At 40.8% G+C, this 22133-nt stretch overlaps 1 protein-coding gene across 1 annotated transcript in view; it reads left to right on the plus strand.

Annotated features, from left to right (window-relative positions):
- drd2b (dopamine receptor D2b) overlaps positions 1-10871 on the plus strand; it is a 37399-nt gene extending 26528 nt beyond the window's left edge. The window contains exons 2-8 of the mRNA XM_076273576.1: positions 2650-2944; positions 4619-4728; positions 5152-5288; positions 5692-5891; positions 7962-8048; positions 8228-8570; positions 8712-10871. Of these exons, the coding sequence (XP_076129691.1) occupies positions 2672-2944; positions 4619-4728; positions 5152-5288; positions 5692-5891; positions 7962-8048; positions 8228-8570; positions 8712-8908 (1347 nt within the window). The 5' untranslated portion in view covers positions 2650-2671 and the 3' untranslated portion in view covers positions 8909-10871. The remainder of the gene's footprint in view (positions 1-2649; positions 2945-4618; positions 4729-5151; positions 5289-5691; positions 5892-7961; positions 8049-8227; positions 8571-8711) is intronic.
- The last annotated feature ends 11262 nt before the right edge of the window (positions 10872-22133 follow it).

Here is a 22133-nt window from a genome sequence, read left to right on the forward strand (position 1 = left end):
GAATAAGTATTCATTTAGATGTGCTTGGTTTAAACCCTGCCCCGAATAAGTATACATTTAGATGTGCTTGGTTTAAACCCTGCCCCGATTAAGTATACATTTAGATGCTTTGAAACACAAAGGTCATTGAATTAGTACTCATAATGGAACACATAGTCTGCACTAGCACACATTTAAGTGTCCAAGGTATGTAATGGGTGCTTCATACATACCCAATGGTTACTATATTCTAGTTAATTATCCTAGTCTCTACATACCCACCCTACATACACAGCACATTGTCTTCAGGATCTTCTCCAACACACATCCCCAACATACTTACAGCACACTGCCCCCCCCCCCCCAATACACAGCACATTGTCTCATGAGGAAGATTCTCCAACACACATATTGCACACTGCCCTCTCCCCACATACACAGCACACTATCCCATCTCCCTTGTCATCCCCCCAACACACACACCAAGACCCCTGGCAGTTGAGTTAGCCCCTTGAGCCGTGGATCTGCCCAAGGTTTCTTCCTTGGTAAGGGAGTTTTTCCTTGCCCCTGTTGCTCTTGGGTGCTCCTTGTTGGTGCCCCCCCCCAATCCCAATCCTCCCCCACCTTTCTTATGCAGCCCTTGCCACTTAATCTACTAACCCCCCCCCCCCATAAATGCACAAAATAGGCTGACACCAGACATAATTTCACTGCATTTCTTACTTCCAGTAACTACATGCATGTGACAATAAACTTCCTTGTATCCTTGTATCCTTAATTTGTTATTTGAAGCTAAAAAGCATATATTCCAGATCTACAAATCAACGACCTTCAGGAAAGAAGTTACAGGGGACAAATTGTGCCTTCATTAAGACAAAGTGCCAAAGACTATCGACTGGCCCCATGAATCCTGCTGGTAATTGCTACCTGGCAGGGGTTGAAATTACCTATTTTCCTCTAGTCTATTGTTGTGAGCCTGTAATTCTTGTGTGCCAATATTTTAAGACATTATTTCCCAAGGGTAAGGTAGGGGTTCCTGAACCATACCAATCCACTTTGCATCACGTTTACATTATGTTTCTGTGGGAATATTAACCATGAAATAAAAGCAGGAGTTTAATGTATCTTACCATAAACTAAAATCTAATTTAGCTTTTGAGACTGACTCCTTTTCTGTCTACCTCTTTAAGATGGTGCATGTGTATACATGTAGCTATTGTATTTATTTGACCTCTGTATATGTTTCCCTTACATTGTATTACATTGTGTGTGGCTGTGAGAGAGAGAAAGAGGAAGAGAGAGACAGGTGACTGTGTGTGTGTGTGTGTGCGTGTGTGTGTGCGTGTGTGACTGTGTGTGTGTGTGCGTGTGTGTGTGTGTGTGTGTGCGTGTGTGTGTGTGTGTGTGCGTGTGTGTGTGTGTGTGTGTGGTGGGGGTGATGGAGTGCTGTTGGCGACAGGACTCGATAATGGCTCAAGGCGTTTAGAATTACAATTTGGGCTTAAAACCTCCAGATCCCGCAGAGGTGAGAGTAAAGGCTGACAGGGTGAATTACACCAGCCGTCTGTCCCAACCTCCACACGTGAGGCAGGGCGAGTCCAGCATATTCCCCCACTCCTACACCTACGCTGGCATCGTGAAATAAGAGCATTGTTACGGCACAACACAAAGCCATAACACTGTACTGTTACGTCAGCATGATTGCTACCAAACACATAGGCCTGCTTTCCCAAACATGGATTGCACTTACTAGACTAAATTACTTCAATGGAGATTTCTATTGAAAACACATGTGGGAATTAAGTTCCTTACGAAAGAGTACACCAGGAAATGTCTATCTCAAGTCTTACTCATTTACTCATGGCTTGTTGGTAAATGTTAAGGGTTGGTTGTTAGCACATGCGGGTGGGTTATCTTGTGTGTCCAAATCTCTTGACTCATCTCATCTGGCCTTGAGATGAAAAGCTCTTAACTTAATCACTTGCACCTCTGCAAAATGCCATGTAAAGGTTACCACGAAATAAGAACAGTTTTCCTGGCACTATAATGTCTCCATTGTATCGTGTTTCAAAAAGATGGGGATATTACAGTCTCGGGGGTGGCTGCCTAGTCTGACTTTTAATGGTACAATGAAAACAGATGGAGTTTGTGAAAGCATGTGAGATTTGTGTTCGTTGCTTGTTAAGAGTTCGGGTCTCATACCGTTAGGCATTGGGAAAATGATTCTCAGGACAATGCTGGTCAATAGGGAAGCAAGCATGTCTTCCTCATAAATAAATCAATTTAAATGCTCGATACACACTTTTGAAATTCAAATGGAAATTACCTGGCCAAATGTAGTTCAATTTAGTTGTGAGATGACTAGTTGATCAGTGAGGATGCTGAGCTGATGTGGCCCATGTTCAGTCAATGATGTATGGAGCAAAACAGCCACAGATTGTCTGAAAGAAAGAAAACACATTGGTCGAAATACCAGTCTTCCACCTTAGCTGTACAAGGCCATTGATGTTTTTTATTTGTATTTTATATATATATATATATATATTTTATATATATAAGATAAATAGCTTTGTTGTTGTGGCCCCATATCATATGCTACTTTATCTCTTCTCCAGGTTTTATATGTATAAGTTAAAGAGTTATCTTGTTCTGGTTCTTGCTCTTCTCCAGGTTCTCTGTCTGGCTACAGCTCATGGATTTCCTCACAGAGTATGCCTACAACGACACGTACTATGACAATGGGACGGTCAACGGCACGGCCTGCCAGCCCAAGCATCCATACAACTACTATGCCATGTTCCTCACGCTGCTTATCTTCGTCATCGTCTTCGGCAACGTGCTGGTGTGTATGGCCGTCTCCAAAGAAAAAGCCCTGCAGACCACCACCAACTACCTGATAGTGAGTCTGGCCGTGGCCGATCTCCTGGTGGCCACACTGGTCATGCCCTGGGTGGTCTATCTGGAGGTAAGCTCGCTCGCTCAGTGTTGGAACACGGAGTCAACTTTACGAAGCTGGCTCCCTCTGTTTCTTTACGACTGCAATAAAAAACATATCTGAACTGAACCGGCTGGAAGATGATGTTGTGAACCCCGACATCATAATTTGAACAGAATTAATTGAGCTTGTACAGCTTAGATGTCGTTCCCAAGTGATTTATGGCTTTTGTGCATCCTTACACATTAAATGGAAATACTGATGTAATCTTGTTCAGTGTAACTAAATCATTGTGATCATGTGGAGTGCCCAGGGTTGAATGCATGTTTGTAAAACTGCCAGATACCAAATACTAGTAGTACAACTGATTCAAGGTAATTGCATCCAGTGTTGGTGACAGTTTCATAAGGCCCTGGAATTATCCAAATAGCATGTTGTAGGCCTGTAGATAAAACCGGTTGTTTGCTGACATGTGCTATGATTACATTGTAAATTCTAGGCAACAGATTAAATGACTTACCACTTTGGTTGTGATTCAAATAAATGTAAGATGCTTCTCAATGGGATGACACCATTCTGTCCCCACAATCTTTAGCCATCCATCCCTGTGGAGGTTGTATAAGTTAATTAAGGCTTTGTGGATTTGGCTGTTTGCACACCAGTGAGTTATGATGCCAGTCCAATGCCACACGCCTGGTGGAACTACAGGAGGCACATGCGGTGCATGTTATGCTAGCTTGTCAGTAATTCATAGGGTTATTACACGCTAGAGTCAGATCAGAAAAGATTAGCTTGCCAGCTTGCTCGTATCAGCGTGATAGAAAAATGTTTTTCATACATTGTGATTTTGTGCTGAGCTTTCGATCATGGATGTGCATACTAGGAAGAATTGTTGTTAAAGTGTCGCCCCATGTCTTTCATACTTTTAAAGGGCCAGTTTCAAAAATGTTTTTGTGGAAAGGCATTGTGTCCTTCATATTTGTAAAAATGCTTTAGGTTAAATCTAAGCATTGTCTTTCACTTCAGTACTGTAGCTGGTATAGTGTCATGGGACCCATGTACACCTTTCTTTGATGTGTTTCCCAGAATTGCAACTCACCGACATTTTCGGATCCTTGCGGGAATACATTAGAGCCACAATTAAGCTAGTGTGTAATTCTGCAGGTGGATTCTCTACCTGTGTATCATTCTGCAGGTGGATATACATCTTTTGACCTCTGTGCTCTATACATTACGACCAGACCCCTTTTTGTTTGGTATAGGCTACTGTGCATTTGTTCAAATCTATACGTTAATATCACCAGTCCTGTTTTGGCACTAAACATGGACTCTATTTGTGGAAGCATGTGCAAATTGTTTTCATAGCTTGTTAAAGTTTCGAGTCTCATACTTTAAGGCATCATGCTGGCAAGCTACCTTAATTATGCCAGTCCTGTTTTGGCACTAAACATGTCCTCTATTTGTGGAATCATGCAAGTATTGTTTTCATAACTTTGTGAAAGTTCCAGGTCTTTTACTGTACCTTAAGGCATTGGGAAAATCATTCTCAGTCAGGACAATGCTGGCCAATAGGGAAGCAAGCTACCTTAACATTCCATTCTGCAGGTGGATGCACTTGTTCTGACCTCTGTACTCTAACAAACAACATTACTTGTTCTGGGTCTAAACGTGGTCTCTTCGTTTTTGTGTGTCTTCATGTTCTAGGTGGTGGGAGAATGGAGGTTCAGTAAGGTCCACTGTGACATCTTTGTCACTCTGGACGTCATGATGTGCACTGCCAGCATCCTTAATCTCTGCGCTATTAGCATTGACAGGTAATCCTCCGCAGGAATATGAAATCAATATGAAATTAAAAATGTTCTGTGGTCTTAGAGAGGCTGTGGTGCATTAGTGGTCAACGCGGCCCTTTTAATGAGCAATATGGTGGAGAGAAGGATCCATGATGGTTTGGTTATGAACTCACAATGGGCAATAATGTGTTATTGATAATTCCATAATCATCGCTCAGTCATCAAGCAGTGTCACACATCCAGCTGTTTACGGTGCAGAATATGAAGCAGATATTGATGTCCATGCCCTTTTCATAATCAATTTGGACACTTAGCTCATAGATTCAGCACAGTGTAAATTATATGAGCAAAGCAGTGTGAAAATTAATCAGTTTTTTACAGGCTCATCACTATTTTTAGCCATAGTTTGCCTAGAGTCGTTAAATGCATTTGATGTTACACCTGCAGGTATACTGCTGTTGCCATGCCAATGCTGTACAACACAAAATACAGCTCCAGAAGACGAGTCACGCTGATGATCTCTGTGGTTTGGGTCCTGTCCTTTGCCATATCCTGCCCCCTATTGTTTGGACTAAATAATACAGGTAATCGACAACAAGGAATCTCAAAGAACATTTAAAGTAGCACAATGCAGAAATTCCCCTTTTCGTCAATTTACATCAACATAGTGGGTACCAATTTAGCACTAAGGGGTTGACCAAATAGTTTAAAACTGACAAAGAGTGTTGTGCTCCTACCCACCACAACAACATTAAATAGTATAGTGCAGTACCAGGCATTCCTGGCAGAGACTCCATTGTCTGTATTGTCAGTGTAGCATCAAAATAAGAGTGTACTGCAGTCATTATTTGAAGGTGAAGGAACTACATTATGCTCCTTTAAGGTCCTTTCAGCTTGATTTTTTATATTCAGCCATCTGTCTCCAGTATATGGATGGGAACAGAATTGTTTAACAGAGTTGTGCAACTCGTGTATATTGTCTTGCAGCGACTCGAGATGGCGCGGTGTGTGAGATCGCCAACCCGGCGTTTGTGGTCTACTCCTCCATCATGTCCTTCTACGTCCCGTTCATCATCACGCTGCTGGTGTACGTGCAGATCTATGTAGTCCTCCGCAAGCGCCGCAAACGTGTCAACACCAAGCGCGGCTGCCAAGCAACGGACATTGATCCTCATGCCACTCCCAAGGTGAGAGGCCATCCCCATCTCAGCCAGTGTACGGGTGTGTGTTGTGGGCTCCTTGAATGGATGTGTTTCTTTACGTTGCATTAACAGTTTGGTTGCATTACCACAGAATCAGTATCACTATGTATTGGGTGGTAGTGGCTCCCATAAAAATGGTACTCTGTTACTTAATGTGTGTGTTCCTTGTCATTTGTGTTTTGTCTATGATAACTAGAAGCCTAATCCAAGTCTGGTGCTATGAAGAAAATCAAAGTGCTCTGTCTAACACAGTGTTGTAGTACTCGAGTCCGAGACTCGAACTCGAGTCCGAGTCATTAGCTAAATTTAGAGACTCGTGACTTGACTTGGACTTGAGCACTGATGACTCGAACTTGGACTCGGACTCGTGCATTCGCACTCGCGATGATGATTTTTTTTGTAATATATCATAAGGCTATAATTGTAGTATGTCATTAGGCTATAATTTGCTATATGATTTTAATATCTAAATTATTCGTAATACTAATTTTAGTTCAAGGGATACTTTCACACAAGTGATGGCACCCCTGCTTGGAGACAGAAGATTGTCCGTTTTGCTTTTAAGGATTTCATCTGCAATGGAAAAAAATGGAACGACATGTAGGCTATGGTTACTTTAGTGCTGGGCTTGGACTCGACTTGATCAATAGGGACTCGACTCGGACTTGACGTGGATCAATAGTGACTCTACTCGGACTTGACTCGGATGAGTAGTGGACTCGACTCGGACTTGACTTGGAATTTTTTTTTAATGACTTGGACTTGACTCGGACTTGAACACTGAGGACTCGAACCTGGACTCGGACTCGAGGCATAGTGACTTGACTACAACACTGGTCTAACATAACATAGAATTTATGTTCATGTACAGAATTTATATCGCTGACAACTGAAGACATGCACTGTGCTGAATACTGTTATTTTTTTCCATTACTTTAGGAGAATGCCACTGTCTGGTTTAGATGCTGAGCTTTTAAACTGTTATTGTGTCTTCTGTGTCTTGTGGTGCCTGCACAAAAATAGCATTAATGATCAGTTTAGCCTGACCTTTGACCTATCTCTATATTGATTTTGGCAGCATACCGTCATAATTGCCGTGATAAATCAATAGGTTCAGTTGACTGCCTTGCTTTTTGCCTGTTTGAAGTACAGTTAAGAACAAAATTATTCAACCCCTGGCAAATATTGATTTAATGTTGTTTTTTTAACCAGGGGGACCTGGTGACATTCTCAAAGTAAACGGTAACACTAAAATAAGGGGCTACATAAAATTCTGGGGGAAAGGATCAGGCAAGCAGTGTGCCGAGAGACCTACCCCAAAAGATGACACTGGACCATTAAACCACACAATGATCCAAAACATACAGCCAAACATGGCAATAAATGGTTAACTGAGAACAATATCTACATTTTAGGGCAGCCTAGCCAGAATCCAGGCCTCAATCCGTCAAAAAAGGGAGCACAAGGCCAGAGTGATGGCAAAGAATCGTTCCTGCCTCAAATCCCAGATTGCTGCCAAAAAGGTGCAGTCTAGAATCATTGTGGAGGCATGGAGAGGCTTGGTAGATATTATAAGAACACTTTTGAGAGCTGTGAATGCAAATAAGGATGTTTCCACTGATTATTTAAAAAGGGTATGAATAATTTTGGACATGCTATTTTCCATATTTTTTTTTTTTTTAAAAAGATGAAAACGCTTATTTTTTGATTCAATATTTCTACCACATTGTCCAACAACCTTTCGCCATGTGGCAGTTTCATTTTCAGTCAGAACAAACATATTGGTCAAGAGAAAATCAACATTAAATCAATATTTGCCAGGGGTATGAATAATTTTGTTGTTAACTGTAGCTGTACTTTCTTTAAATATATTTGAAATAAGACATGTCTTCTAAGATTACTCAAGTATCCCCGTCTCATATGAGAATATAACCAGTCCGGTGGTTGACAGATTTGATTATCTTGGATATGAAATGTATTCTTTAATTTAATCTCCTGTGTTATTACTGAATTTAGTTCTCGAAAGATTTGAACTGTATGTCTCTTCTAATTCAGGACAAGTGCACTCATCCAGAGGATGTGAAGCTATGCACAGTAATCGTCAAGACCAATGGAACTATCCCCAGCAATAGCAACAAAGGTGTATGTAAATGTGCCTCCATTTGACCTATAACCCAACATTTATGTGTACAAAATTCCGATGTAATTTGCTTAAGTTCTTCATTCTATTTAATCTTTACATTCTCAAGGGTTATTTTCCTTGGTCTGGTAAATTGCTCATCTGATCATTGCCTCATGTATGCTTGCCCCTGTAATTGCAGCTCCTCGTCAAGAATGTTGCTCTCCACAGCAGTGAGCTGGAGATGGATTTAATGGCGAGCACTTCTCCACCGGAGAGGAAGAAAACGCTTTACCCAGAAACAGGCCAGCTGCGGCCATCTGCCGTGAACGCGGACGACCCCTCTCAGGTCGAGAGGCAGGTCAACGGGGACGAGAAGAACGGCCACACCAAAGAGGGCCAGTCTCCGACAGCTGGCAAAGCTCTAGAGACCCAGGCCTTGCCCAATGGCAAAACCCGCACCGCGGTGAGCAAGGCGCAAAGCAAGAAAAAGATGTCGCAGCACAAAGAGAAAAAGGCCACTAAAATGCTGGCCATTGTCCTGGGTAGGTGGAAGTGTTTGCTTGCAGCCACAATGTCATCGGATCTAAGTGCCTTGCTGCAGCTATTGCTGTTTTTGCCTGAAGAGGCAGGTACTCAAAGATGTCAACTCCATTGTGTAATCTCTCCTGTGATCTCTCCTGCAGGTGTGTTCATCATATGTTGGCTTCCGTTCTTCATCACACACATCCTGAAAACCCACTGCACCAGCTGTGTTGTCCCCATGGAGATGTACAATGCTTTCACATGGCTGGGGTACGTGAACAGCGCCATCAACCCAATCATATACACCACCTTCAACATTGAGTTCCGAAAAGCGTTCCTAAAGATCCTGCACTGCTGATAGCACTGCTTAGAGCTCACTGCTCACGCATGGTACTGGGAATCAATATGGAGGCAGGGAGAACAACCAACTGTCCATTGAAATGCTGAAAATAGAAGGTCAAATCACCTCAGGATTTCAACGCTAGGCAAGTTGAAGCTATGACTTGACAAACAGATTCATTACACACCGGCACTTTGCTCACACCTCAGTTGAATGTACTGTACAAGCAGGGCTTTATCAGTTTTCCCTTTCAACAGTAAAAACACCCTCCATATAGTTAAAAAAAAAAAAAAACAGTTCAAGTGATGAATGGACTGGTGATTGGAGCCAGTGGCCATTTTTGGAACACTCAGTGGAAACTCCCACATTATGGGAGGATCATAGGGATTCATTAGTGGGACAGCTTCTCTTTTTTTCTGTGGCAATATAGATGTTACAATGTCCCTGTAAGGGCCATCTTGATGTACATTGTGCAGAACACAGAATATTCAGTATTAAGTTATGTGTTAAATTATTGGTGTGTCAGACTATGTAAATATAAGACAAAGAGCTTTCTGTATAGTGAAATCTTAATTTTGCAAATTAAGGCCCAAAATCAAATAATGGCTTTCTAAATGGGGATCGTCCTTTGGGTTTTAAATTCAAATGGGTACTTTGCCATGTATTGAGTCATTTTTCCATGTCAGATGTCATGTGTTTTGTGAGAACAGCATTTTAACTGAACATAGAGCAGAGTCCTCGTTACTGGGACTAGGTGACGTGGACACACAGTCACACAGTAGATCTTATATGAAGACACACTGGACTGTGTCTGTTGTGACTCAGAACAAAAACTGGACCTCACAGATCTTATGTGTCTTGGTGGACAGAGTGAATGCCCAGCATTTAGTGACTATTTGCTAAATGTTTGCAGTAATAAGGTAACACTCTAATGCTCAACCAGTTTTGTTGCAGACCATGCCTTTAATATATGTCTATATATGTACATACATATACATGATGTTATATTATAATCATGACATAACACAATGCAGAATTTGCACAATGCTGTAATCTGCTGTTTTAGAAATATCATTAAGACATATTTCAGCCTAGTTGGACTATTAACAATGTATAAAAGTATGACAAGTGTCATAAAAGAAAAACCTGAAATTACAGAGTGATGGTCTACTAATTTCTATTTAACAAATGTCATACATTGATTTTTATTATTAATTCTCTCAAAACTATGTGTGCCAAAATATGTAAAATACACCATTATGTTGAAATGCTTTAAATACTTTTAATCTAAGATAATTGTTTTCAACTGCTACTGGAAAATACACAAGCAAATATGAATGTTACATGCGACTCCAAGCGAATGGAGAGCCATGAGCCTACAAGCCTAATTAATGAAACCTTAAACAGACGGTTCATTTAGTCTTCTCTCTCACTTTCCTCATTCAGATTTGTTGTGCTTTTGGTCACAATTAGATGTTAAAGAGAGTTACTTTGGACAGCCTTCAAGCTGTAGAATTAAGCATCATATCAAATACTTTTATATTTGGCATGATACTCAAAAAATACCAGAATGGGCATAGAGCAGAAGTCAGTTGGCTTTGTGTAATAGGCCTTTTGTGGCCATGTAGGGGTAAATTCAGAAAGCCATTGTTTCATTTTGGGAACTCAAGCCCATGATAAAAGACAAGCATGCATGTTACACGTGTACTTTTCATGATATCCTGGCCAATGTGAGTCCCTCCACAGCTGCCTAGCAAAAAAAAAAACATTGATATTTTAATGAAGCTACTGTATGTGAAATGACAAGTGAACCATTTTCACTATCATGTATAATATTTTTTTTTTCGTGTATAATTTTCAATTGTAAATAAAAAAAAACACATATTGGCAAGGGGTCATATGTTCACACATGCAAGCTAAAGTCATAAGGCTGTGCTTCAAATTGTAAATTGTTTGTCACTAAATTCTATTTCTTAATGAATTTTTGACTGGATTTCTTTTTTTTCTGGTTGTCTCTGCAGTGTGCATATTGTGTAAGGTGCCTGTAGTATAGAGTGAGCATTCAGTGAAAGGGACTGACACTCATAATCATTTGCAACTGGCTAGTCTTAAGTACAATAATTAGCTAAATAAAGAATACATTCATAAACTTAACATCCAAGCTAGACCTACTACTAACAATAAATACAGTGTCATTATTCATTTGATTTTAAATTGCTTATTAACAGTTTGTGATGACTGTTGGCCTTGGGACTAAAAAACAGTCCTGGACTTTCTTCCAAGGCCTACTACCATACGTTCACACATATACTCTACATGTATCTGTCTATCATGATACTCTTTCATAATACTATGCCAGTCAAGGAATCACATTCAAAATAGCTGGTGACATGTTGCCATTTCCAAGAAGCAAATGTGATTTGTGCTTTTAAGTATAGCACTATGAGTCTGGGTCAAAAACTAAAGGCTCAGGTCATCGCCATCTTGTGAAGAATCCTAGCAAGATGGCAGCGAATAGGTTATGTACTAATTGCACAAACAGTACATTTTATATTCCATCCAACCAGAACTGCCTCCTCAAACTAAAAAAATATATATTTGCAAACGTTTGCCTATGTTGGCGAATTTGAACAGGTAACAGCCAGATCTGGGTCAGGTCAGGACTGTATTTGGGAAAGACCTGGGTATAATTCCAATCCACAGTCGTCTGCTATGACTGGGAGACAGTCAAAATAATTTCACAAAAAATAAATAAATAAATAAATAAAAAAACCTGGCTCACTGATGCACTGATAAATGATTTGGCTGTGAGAATACTGTTGGCCATCTTTAGTGTCAGAAAAACCACAGAAGAACAAAGTAACTTGTCTAGTGCAAAAGGAATAATGATGCTTTGGCACACCATACTTGTCTTACTGAGTTGGCTGTGACCACCCAAAACCATGCCAAGTCAATGTTATTTTTGCATTCTATAGAATAGAATAGGATAGAATAGAAACTTTAATTGCCACACAACAATGTTGGTGGTATTTTTTGTAACTCAGTCTGTTTGGGGGGGGGGGGGGGGGGGGGGTTGGGTTAATAGCGGGAGGGGATAAATTAAATAAATATAAATAAATAAGTAGAGTTGCAAATCTTCAGGAGTTCAGGAGTCTAATTGCTGAAGGGTAGAAGCTGTTGTTGAAGCGCGTCGTTCCTGTCTTCAGAGATCTATAGCGTCTTCCAGAGGGCAGAAGTTGGAAGAGATCATGGCTGCTCGGTTCAAGCTGCGTTCAGCATACAGAGAGTGGACTGATGGAAGGTCACAGCCAGTGATGTTGGAGGCTTTGGTGACAACTCTCTCTAATTTCCTCTTGGTGCGACTGTCAGAGCTCCCACCAGACGGTGATTGAAGATGTGATGATGCTTTCAATGATTGCTTTGTAGAAGAGCAGCAAAAGGGTTTTGTTGACATGAAACTTTTTCAGTTGTCTTAGGAAATAAAGTCTCTGATTCGCCTTTTTGATAAGGTGGGTGGTGTTAATGTCCCATTTCAAATTATGGCTGATATGTGAGCCAAGACATTTAAAGGAGTCAGTCAAGGTTATAGGCTGTTCACCTATAATAGACAGGGCTTTGGTGTTAGGCCACCTTCTCATGTCCACAACCATTATGAAAAACAAAAAACCAACTATGCAAACAGTGTTGGTTTTTGTTGTTGTAGCTTAGTGACAGTGACTTTTACAGACATGTATAAAGTGGCTAGCACTTTATGTGATGGCTCTCCTGGAACACAACCCCATTTCAGAATCACAATTACAAAAGATAACATTTCTAATCAGCATTTCCATTGTAAACTTGTGCTGTAGTATATTTCTATCTCTATAGGGTAACAAAATCTAGAAGTGCTAGGTATTGCCAGCATTGGAGAGAAAAATCCAAATCCAAATTCCAGACAAGCACACTGTGACATAAGTCATACGTTTCTTACAGGGGGAGATTTGGTACCATAACATCCTAACTGCATCTTCATCATTTATGTATATCATGCATGTGTTATTTGTGATAGTTCTGGCATTAAAATTACAGGTTGTACACCTGTTCTAATGGAATGCATTAACATGTAGGACAAAGTGGGTATGGCAAAAAATGTTCCATACGATTCTGTTAAGTGTCTTTCCGTTTTTGTCATGACAAATTAGGGTTAGTGTTAGGATTATGACAGTGTCATGTCACTCTTAGATACCTTCAAGTAAAGTGTTACAAAAAGATCAATTGATGAAGACGCCCAGAATATGAATGTGCAAACAAATAAACACGTATACAATTTGCTCTAATAGAGTCAGTTGGATTTTTTTTTATTTTGAATGCTCGAATTCTGAACACTAGATGAAACAACTCAGAATAAGGAGTGAACCTTAGACAGTAATACTTTTGCCAGTTATGTCATTGTGTAAATTACCCAGCGGAGTAAGTACAAATACAAATGTCTGACAAATAAAATATCATACACATACTGCATCAGATGCAGTGTCTATAATCAACACAGATGACCTTTTGAATAAGCACTCTCTTATAATTGCTATGTTTCTTAGCCATGGCATTAGGCTATCCATTTTTGTCTAAATATGACACCACATCAACATTGTTCATATCAAAATACAGCAGTGATGTTTTTTATTTTATTTTTGGTATTCTTTACTATATGTAGGTACTGTAGGCAAGGGATTGGTTAGCTCTTCATCTGCTTCTATCTTACACTTTGTCTCCCACGGTGTCATCATCTCGACACATCACCTTCTCTAAACCGCAGCAAATGCAATAGACTACAAACCTTTAACTACAATTAACACCCACAAACCCCGGAAACTGGGAGTGGAAATGACATTATAATTGGATATGGAGTGATTAGCACAACTTGCAAAAAGTGATTGGTATTGAGTGGTGGGCCCACGTTTTGCCTGCAGAGGTAGAATTTGTTTTGTCCGTAATCCCATTATTGTTCCTGATGGAGGAAGGAGAGCCTGGTTTAAGGTAGAGATGACCTTTAGAGATTGGCATGGTTACACACTACCCCCCCCCCCCCCATTCAATTCATGGTTGAGCGAGGAGGTGATGGAGAGGTACAGATGATTTTCACCACCCTGAACCAATTCTGGAACGGGAGCCATGGTTGTGACAATGTGCCATTTAGAGCTGTTTGTTGGCGTTGGCCTCCTTCATTCTCTAATCTACTCTTTTCTCTGTTTTTGTCAACAGCTATTATTTGCTAATGACGTTATTGTTAACATCTGCACGACAAAGTGCCTTTCTGTATCTTCATGTAATATTCATCTAATCCTTCCCCCCTTGGTCTGTGTCCCCATTGCTGCAGGATGATCTCTGTAATTAAAATCTGTGCTACTGTGTGAATGTTCACAAACAGATCATCTCCGGAGGTCCGAGTCACATAACGTTCCAGCATGTAACGTTACAATAAAAAGCATTCTGAAGAAATTCAAATTTTGAGCCTAGGTGGGCAGCATGTTAACTTTTTACACAGTATTTCTCTACAAGCTCTAGAAACTACTGCTATAATAAAGCACTCTGTTCCATCAGTGCATGCTCTCATTGCAGTAAATTCATTAAAAATGCAAGAATACTTGGCAAAGCCTTGCAAAAACAGTATACCTAGATATTGGCATATTGGGTTTCTGAAGTGTCCCCACATAAAGAACGATTCTGTAGGATGTGAACAAGTCAACAGTTAAAAGAGTTTAATTTTGAAAAGGATTAAATAGATAATATTCTATGTTTTGCCATCATTTCGTCAATTCGAATAGTTTTTTTTTAATGACACCTTGACACCTATTTTTTTTCTTCTTATCCTGATGAATCTCAAAAGAAACATATTCCATCTTTGCCTAAATCTTAAATGACAAATGAGACCTCGTGTTGAGTAAAGACACTTATAGCCTTATAGTCCCTCAGCAGTCCTCTTAAAAGAACACAGTGAGAAACCTTTCCTTTTTCATAGATAGTGCTTTGTGTGTCTGTGATAGTGGTAGTGCAGTGAATAATTTCCCTTGATTCATTTGTACTATGTAAAGAACATAATGAGAAATGTTTCCTTTTCACAGATGTGCTTAGTGTGTCTGTGACGTTGGTAGCACAGTGGAGGGCTCGGCTGAGGACTGCATCTATCTCAGCGAAGGCATCGGTGATTTATCACTGTTACAAACCTCCGCTCCCACTCTCCATCCCATCCCCCCCCCGTTCTTATCCCGATAGCTTAACCATACTGGTTTGCAGCCCATCTGCACGTTGGGGCTGGAAGTGCTCCCTTGGCTTATCCTCATCGTACATCTACAGACTGACAGCAAGGAGCAGACAAGACTGCCAGGGTCATATCATTAGTCATACGCTATTGTTTCCCCTCATTCGCCCAGCGCAGAGAGCAGAGGAGAGGAGAGGGCGGCTATTCCCCTGAGCTACAATTGTGAGGAATTAAAAAGACAGTGAAGGGAGAGTGACTGGGGTTTTAAAGCCACTTATTTTCCTTCGCTGATGAGGTGCTCCTTCAGAGCGCTGATCGATTTCACAGAGCTACTGTTTTGGCGGCGCTACCTACATGCACAATGGTATCCATTTTTTTTAACCACACAATTAATATTATGGTGATAACAGTAATATCAATGATAATATACAGATTTCATTTTTTTTGCAGAGCACAGTAGAAATGTCTTTTATGTTCACCAAAGCAAAAAATTACATTGAAAACTTTTTTTTTTTTGAGAACAGAATTCAGAACCGTTTTGAAAACAGAATTTTGATTAAATCTTTCTTGCCTAGGCTAATAGACCATGTCAACAGTGAACACCATATCACTATGGTAACTCTTGGCTCTTTTCCATTAAGGACCAGGGCTGGCCTCAATGATGGAAATAGAAAAAGTCCGAGGCTTTACCCCACTTGGTACTGGGACACTGGGCTTTTACCCCATAGTGGAAAAGGCCAGGGCCAGTCCATAAATAATATACTGTGTGTTGGTTTTGCATCATAATAATTGTATGGGTATTATTGTATGAAGTTATGTAGGCCTATGGGACGCATCTTATCAGTATAATTTGTCCAAAGTAGCCTACCCTTTGTGTTTTAGTAACCTTCATATTTTATATTTATTTAAAGCAAAGCAATGCAATTTAACACTGTTCTGCACGCATTGTCTTCAAATGTATCGTAGGCCTACAAATGAGGTCAACCTAAAATAGCAGTGTTGTCTCTCCTGATTCACAGCCTCTATAATTACAGCAGAAAAAGCTAAGCTGCGGCATCGGCCCTAATGAACCCAAAAGCTCCTTACAAAAGCATTAGGAAAGAGGAACATCAGGTCTGTTTTAAATGACTCACACTGTGTGGCTCTCTCGTGGTGACCATTCACCTCAGACAGGAAACCGCTGGCATGTAAATTATGTTCTTTGCCATCGTTTCACCTCCACTTAGGCTATTGTTTGCTCCCGTTTCCATTCTGTTTAGGGGGTCATCCTACCGGCTAGCTTCGCAGCATAATTTCAGCATAATTTAGCCAAGTCAATCAGACGCCGCGCTGCTCTGCATGCGAAGCTAATGCCACTATGAGGCCCGGGTCTTTGAACTGTATTCCCAGGCCTGTCGCTAGAAGGCAAGCAAACCAAGCAATTGCTTGGGGCCCCGAGCTGGCCAGGGGCCCCAAGACAACGACTGGTTAAAAATAAAATGCAACGACAAACTGAGCGCCCCTTTGATAGTCAATGCAGTAAAGTGCAACGACACTGTTACCGGCAATACCGGGATCCCCCTCAAGGGGGCCCCTCTCAGTAGTCGCTGTGAGTAGTCAGCCAGCCAGGTTTGTGGTCTCTGCTGCTGCCGCGAAAATATAAAACCTCGCCAGTCATAATGAAGCGGAGTTATGGGTCCGGAAGCCAGAAGAGAAAGGAAGAGGGTGACAAGAAAAAACAAGATAGTGGTAAGTGATAAATTACACTGGATAAAATAGCTCTACTTGTCTTGTACAAATGGTGTAATTACTTGCAGCAGGAAGGCTAGCCTAGCAAAAAATGCTTATGTTAACTACCTGCCTGACGGCCCATGCTGCTTGTAACAAACTAGAACAGTTAGCGCAACTTTTTTTTTCGAACGGACGGAATATGGTTACTGTAATATGTTTATTAACGGGATAAGGAAGACGCAGATCTGTTCCAGAATCACTGTTTATCGTATTTAATGACATAACATTGCTATAGCTTTGTAATAGGTTTTGATGAAAGTGGCATAGCTTCTCTGCTATACTAACTATTCGACCGTGATAATCTATTTACCAAATGGGGATTAGGAAAACCACACGATAAATTCCGTGCATCAAAGCAGACTGGAACATTCATGTCTAGTAGTATTCATGCACGCCTTTACTGTCTTTAAAGCATCAGGTGCGTCTGTCTAATTCTCAAACAGCAGAATGCTTAAATGCTATGTGGGGTGTCCAAAGTACGGCCCGCGGGCCAACTGCGCCCCGCCACGCACTTTAATCCGGCCCGCCGAGCATTTATTAGTTTATCATAGATCCGGCCCGCCACGCACTTTTAGGTTATCATAGGCCGCTCGCTATTCCAGCATAGACAATGTTGTGATTAACTTTAGGCTACTGCAAACTGCTTTACACTCTTCTTAGAGAGCGTTTACCATGTCAATGTCAAAACAGCTTGTTACATTGAGATACATAGTATATCCATTGCAGCAGATCCAGAGCCGTAGACTCTGGCTCTGAGCAGATCTAACTACGTTATGCTACTCCATTTAATTGGGAACGCATTTGAGCGTGCACAAGAGGGAGATACTGCGACAGGTTCCAGCTGGCTTGTTATTGTTGATCATTGATATCTCCTTTTTATAAGAAACTTTTAAAAGGAAATCGCGATGGCAACAGTAGTTTCCACTACTGACCATTTATAAACTGTGAGCCATAGGCACAGCACTAGCCATAGGCTAGTGGAGCTGGCTTAAAGTGACAGTGCACCATTTATAAATGAATTAAACAACATCAAATGAACAGTATTTCTTAAGAAATAAATTTTCTACAACAGAATTACTTTGTCATTTAAATTATACAAAACATATATATATATATATATATATATAATTTTTTTGTTGTGTGGCCCGCCGGCCAATTTTCAAAACCCAATGTGGCCCTTGAGTCAAAAAGTTTGGACACCCCTGGCCTAGGTCAATGTATAACATTAGCTTGGGATGTTTTTACAGTAAGCATTGGTAGTTGTGAAAGCAGCTGCATCCCTTCTAAATATCAAAATATGGAAATGCTAACATATCTTTTCTTTCTCCCTCAAGGTGCTTTGCTTAAATTTCTCAGCCCTCCGGCTCTTCCTAAGGATACCTCCACTGATGAAGATGGCCTGAAAGGTTAATCTTATGTGTGTGTGTGTACTTGTATTTATGTTGGATTTTTAAATTGCTATACAACCTGCACTCTTTATAGTTTGAACAAGGCATCCTTTTTCTGCATAAGATGGCAGTGTTTTATTTTCTCACTTTGTGAGAACTGAAAAATGTTAATGTGAGTGTGTGTGTGTGTGTTTAAGTATGTTGGATTTAGTTATTGTGCACTTTTTTGCATTTATATCGGATTTTATGGTACGGTGGTGTTTTTGCAAATGTTCAAAACTAATGCACAGTATATATATGCAACTGCAGTATTGCACTGTCAACATTTTGTATTTATATAAACTGTGGGTGAACTTAAACTGTATGGCTATGCGGTGGTTCCTGTAGGCTTTGCGTGCGGTGGGGGGGGGGGGCCTCCATGTCCATTTTGCTTGGGGCCCCCAAATTCCTTGAAACGGCCCTGTGTATTCCAGCATTATTTTCACAGAGTGACGTGCGCTTACCATATGGAAAACTCATGCACAATATAACAAATATGTGGCGCCCATGTTTACTTAATGAACTGAACTGTGCTCAGCATAAAGCAGTCATTTCCGTTTGGTATGTCTTCATGAGCCTCAGAACACTTGGCGGGAGGCACAGGCACTACACATCACATTATCTGCAGCTCTGTCATTTAAATTCATTAACAAAGGGGCCAAATGGGGTGGGTGCTCTTACTGATGATACTAAGCGCTTTCAGACATACGTGTAAGACCGGAGGTTCTGCCGATGTTAAACGGTGGGGCCGTATATCTGAACGACATAACCGGTCATATGGAAGTCCGAATTCACCCGGTGTTTATACTACCCCCGACCTAGTATTTCCTCCGGACATTATGTAAATGTGCTGTGTCTGAACGAGGCGTAGAACATGCGGTTAAAATTCACACCTAGTGAGAGGGCGTGTTGGTGACGTTTCTTTCGTGCGTCCATGTGGTTAAATCTGACTTAAATGCCAGTGTTATGATGGAGTGGCATAGTGCTGTCCATAAAATCTCCGACATGGAAAGATGCAGACATCACGGAGCTACTGTCCATGAGGGCATACAACATTTTGATAAAACACATGAAGGGAATGGCACGTTGTAGCCTACAACTGCATGGCAAGGCCAAACGAATTCAAAAGACTGAATCATCATAAGCAGAAGGCGCTGAAAAGGCAGTAGCCTACAGCGACGTCGTTGACGACAATAACAGGAGTATTTAATAAATTGTTAGCCAACACGGTTTTCTGTTCATTGATAGCCTTAGGCAGAATTAGGCTACAGAAAAGAATACAGGATTTTTTCTCTCCCGGCAGTAAAGACAGTAGATTCGTGTTTAAAATTAAATGAAAACTAAAGGTAGGCTATAGGCTAATTATGCATATGACCATCCAGAGGAGGCTGGTGATCTGTCAAGAATGATGAAGATCGTAAGATACAGATGGTTTTATTGTTGCTGTCATTATTACCACAAACACGAATTGACAACGAAACCATGGCGATCGTGGGTTATATCTTGCCTGTTTATTAGGCCATGCACAGCCCTGTCAGAACTCCGTGTAGCATGCATACTGGCAGTTTTCATAAACCATCACCAGCTAGTTCGCACTTTGGATATATCGTTGGATTGTGAAAAGCCCAATTTCGAATAACTACAGTACAACAGATGAGGTAGGATGCATCTTTTGCAATTAGAATTTCGTGTTGGTGAGACCTGTTGCCTATCAGTAGACATGTCATCTCGAGTTCCACGACAGCTTAGCTAGTGCCACCGAAATATGACACTGAAATCCTCTCACTATTGGAGTCGCTCAGATAGAAACAGCTGTAACGTGGTTAGGACACTTTTGCTGTGGAGTGGAGACGCCATAAGTTAGGTGTGGTTTTGACAATCAGAAAAGCAATATACTGAAATAGTTTAATGATGTAAAGTCAAGTGCTGGTCTGGTGTGTGTGCACACAGTTTTTATTGATGAGTCGGAGTGGCAAGGGTATTATAAAACTTCTCGCTCTTAGGCCTACTCATACACCGCGTTGAAATGGCGTAGCTGTCTAAATTCAAATCATATCATACTAGGGGAGAAATCGTGGGACATCCATTATTTTGTTATTCAGCACCCATGGTCAAAAATATGTTCCCGCGCGCCTGCATTACGTTGAAAACAGATAAATGTGTTTACTCGAAGCACACATACAAATACTGTATGTGCGCACTTACGTGACTATCCTACTTCAAGTATTAGCCTACGCACAATAGATTTCTCTTCTTTAGCCTATAATACATAGGCTACATTTTGTAAACAAAAAGCAGCTGTGACAGGCAGCGGCCGCATATATTCTGCGTCATATATCTCGCATCTTGTGAACTCTAAGCCCTCACCCCTCACTCGACAACCACACGGAGATTCTGTAATGTGCGTACGTCCGTATAAGGTCAGTATTAGGTCCGCAGGTTAGCATCATATCTGAATCATCCGAAGGGTACCTCCGTTTGACAAACCTCCGCATGTACTCCGGAGGTTATATCTGAAAGCGCTTACTGTCAGTCACCACGGAAATAGGCATAGTACATAAAACAATCAATGCTCTGTTTGGGTGCTGAGGCAAAGGGAGGTAAAATGGCATAGCATCAAATAGAGATATGTTACATGTCATATAATCTGGACCTGGACAAAGGAAGAGGCATGACAAGGCACAAAAAAGCAAAGCATCTGATAGCAGCCATGGCAGCAGTCTTATATGACCAAACCACGGTAAGTTAGTCATCATATTAAAGGTGCTCTAAGCGATGCTGGGTAATGTCACTTCTGTTGACCTTTAAACAAAACAGAGAGCTAGCCAGTAGGGGTTAAGTCATTGAGAGACCTCAGACCCATTAGACCAGCCTCAGACGAGTCCAGGAAGTGACGTCAATTCCGGAAATAAGTACATAATTTACTTTACTCTTTTTGGAGAATACAGCAGGAAAAAACGTGTTTTCTTTTACAGTTCATGGAAAAATAGTCACATTAGGTAGAAGCTTTTTATTATTATTCGTAATTCACATTTATTTATTAAATAATCGATCGCGATTGACTGTCCACGTGATCTGCCAGAGTCAGCTGGGAGGAGCTCGTGACTCACACATAGGGAAATTTTGGTTTATGGCTATCGTTTAGATGTCCTTCCTATTCATTAATATGAACATGATTACTGACTAAATAAATGACTATGATGTTTAATAAAGTTAAAGTTATAATTATATCACATCAATTAAGTGTTTTCTGTAGGCTAGGCTACTGTGTGACATGCTTTACACTAGCATAAAAATCAACAATAGGCTATCAACAAGTTTGCAGTATCACTGTTGCAGAAATCACATACAAGAAGGCATCCTCTTGATTGTTTGTACATTTTTGCACATTCCAACATAAGGAAGCAGCATGAGGAAACTTGTAATTTTTCTGCCTTATTTTCTAACTACTTTTACGAGTCTACAGTATCACTGAGTACAGCCAGAGCCCGTCTTTGGTACAGCTGTTAGCTGTTACAGCTGTCTGGCGTCCCTTTGTTATGATGCACTTCCTGCGACGCGGTCATTCGTCTCTAAATGACTTAACTCCCTCTCGAGCTAGCCCGCTACTTCCTCCCCCTCCTTCCCATGCTGCTCCCGTGCAATTGAAACTCTCCCAAACGCGCATCTTGTCTGTGATTTGCTGGAACAGTTTTAATGTTTTTTACAGTGTATTCAGGACACAGACAGCTAGCGGTTGATTAGGTGATGTTTGCAGTAAGTGACATAAAATGTTTTAGCCTAAAACTCATGGCATCACTTAGAGCACCTT

This window comes from Alosa pseudoharengus, unplaced genomic scaffold, assembly GCF_046254945.1.
Source record: "Alosa pseudoharengus isolate Yale_2024_CS ecotype anadromous, Long Island Sound unplaced genomic scaffold, YU_APseudo_1.1 YU_APseudo_1.1_scf_8, whole genome shotgun sequence".
NCBI lineage: Eukaryota > Metazoa > Chordata > Actinopteri > Clupeiformes > Clupeidae > Alosa > Alosa pseudoharengus.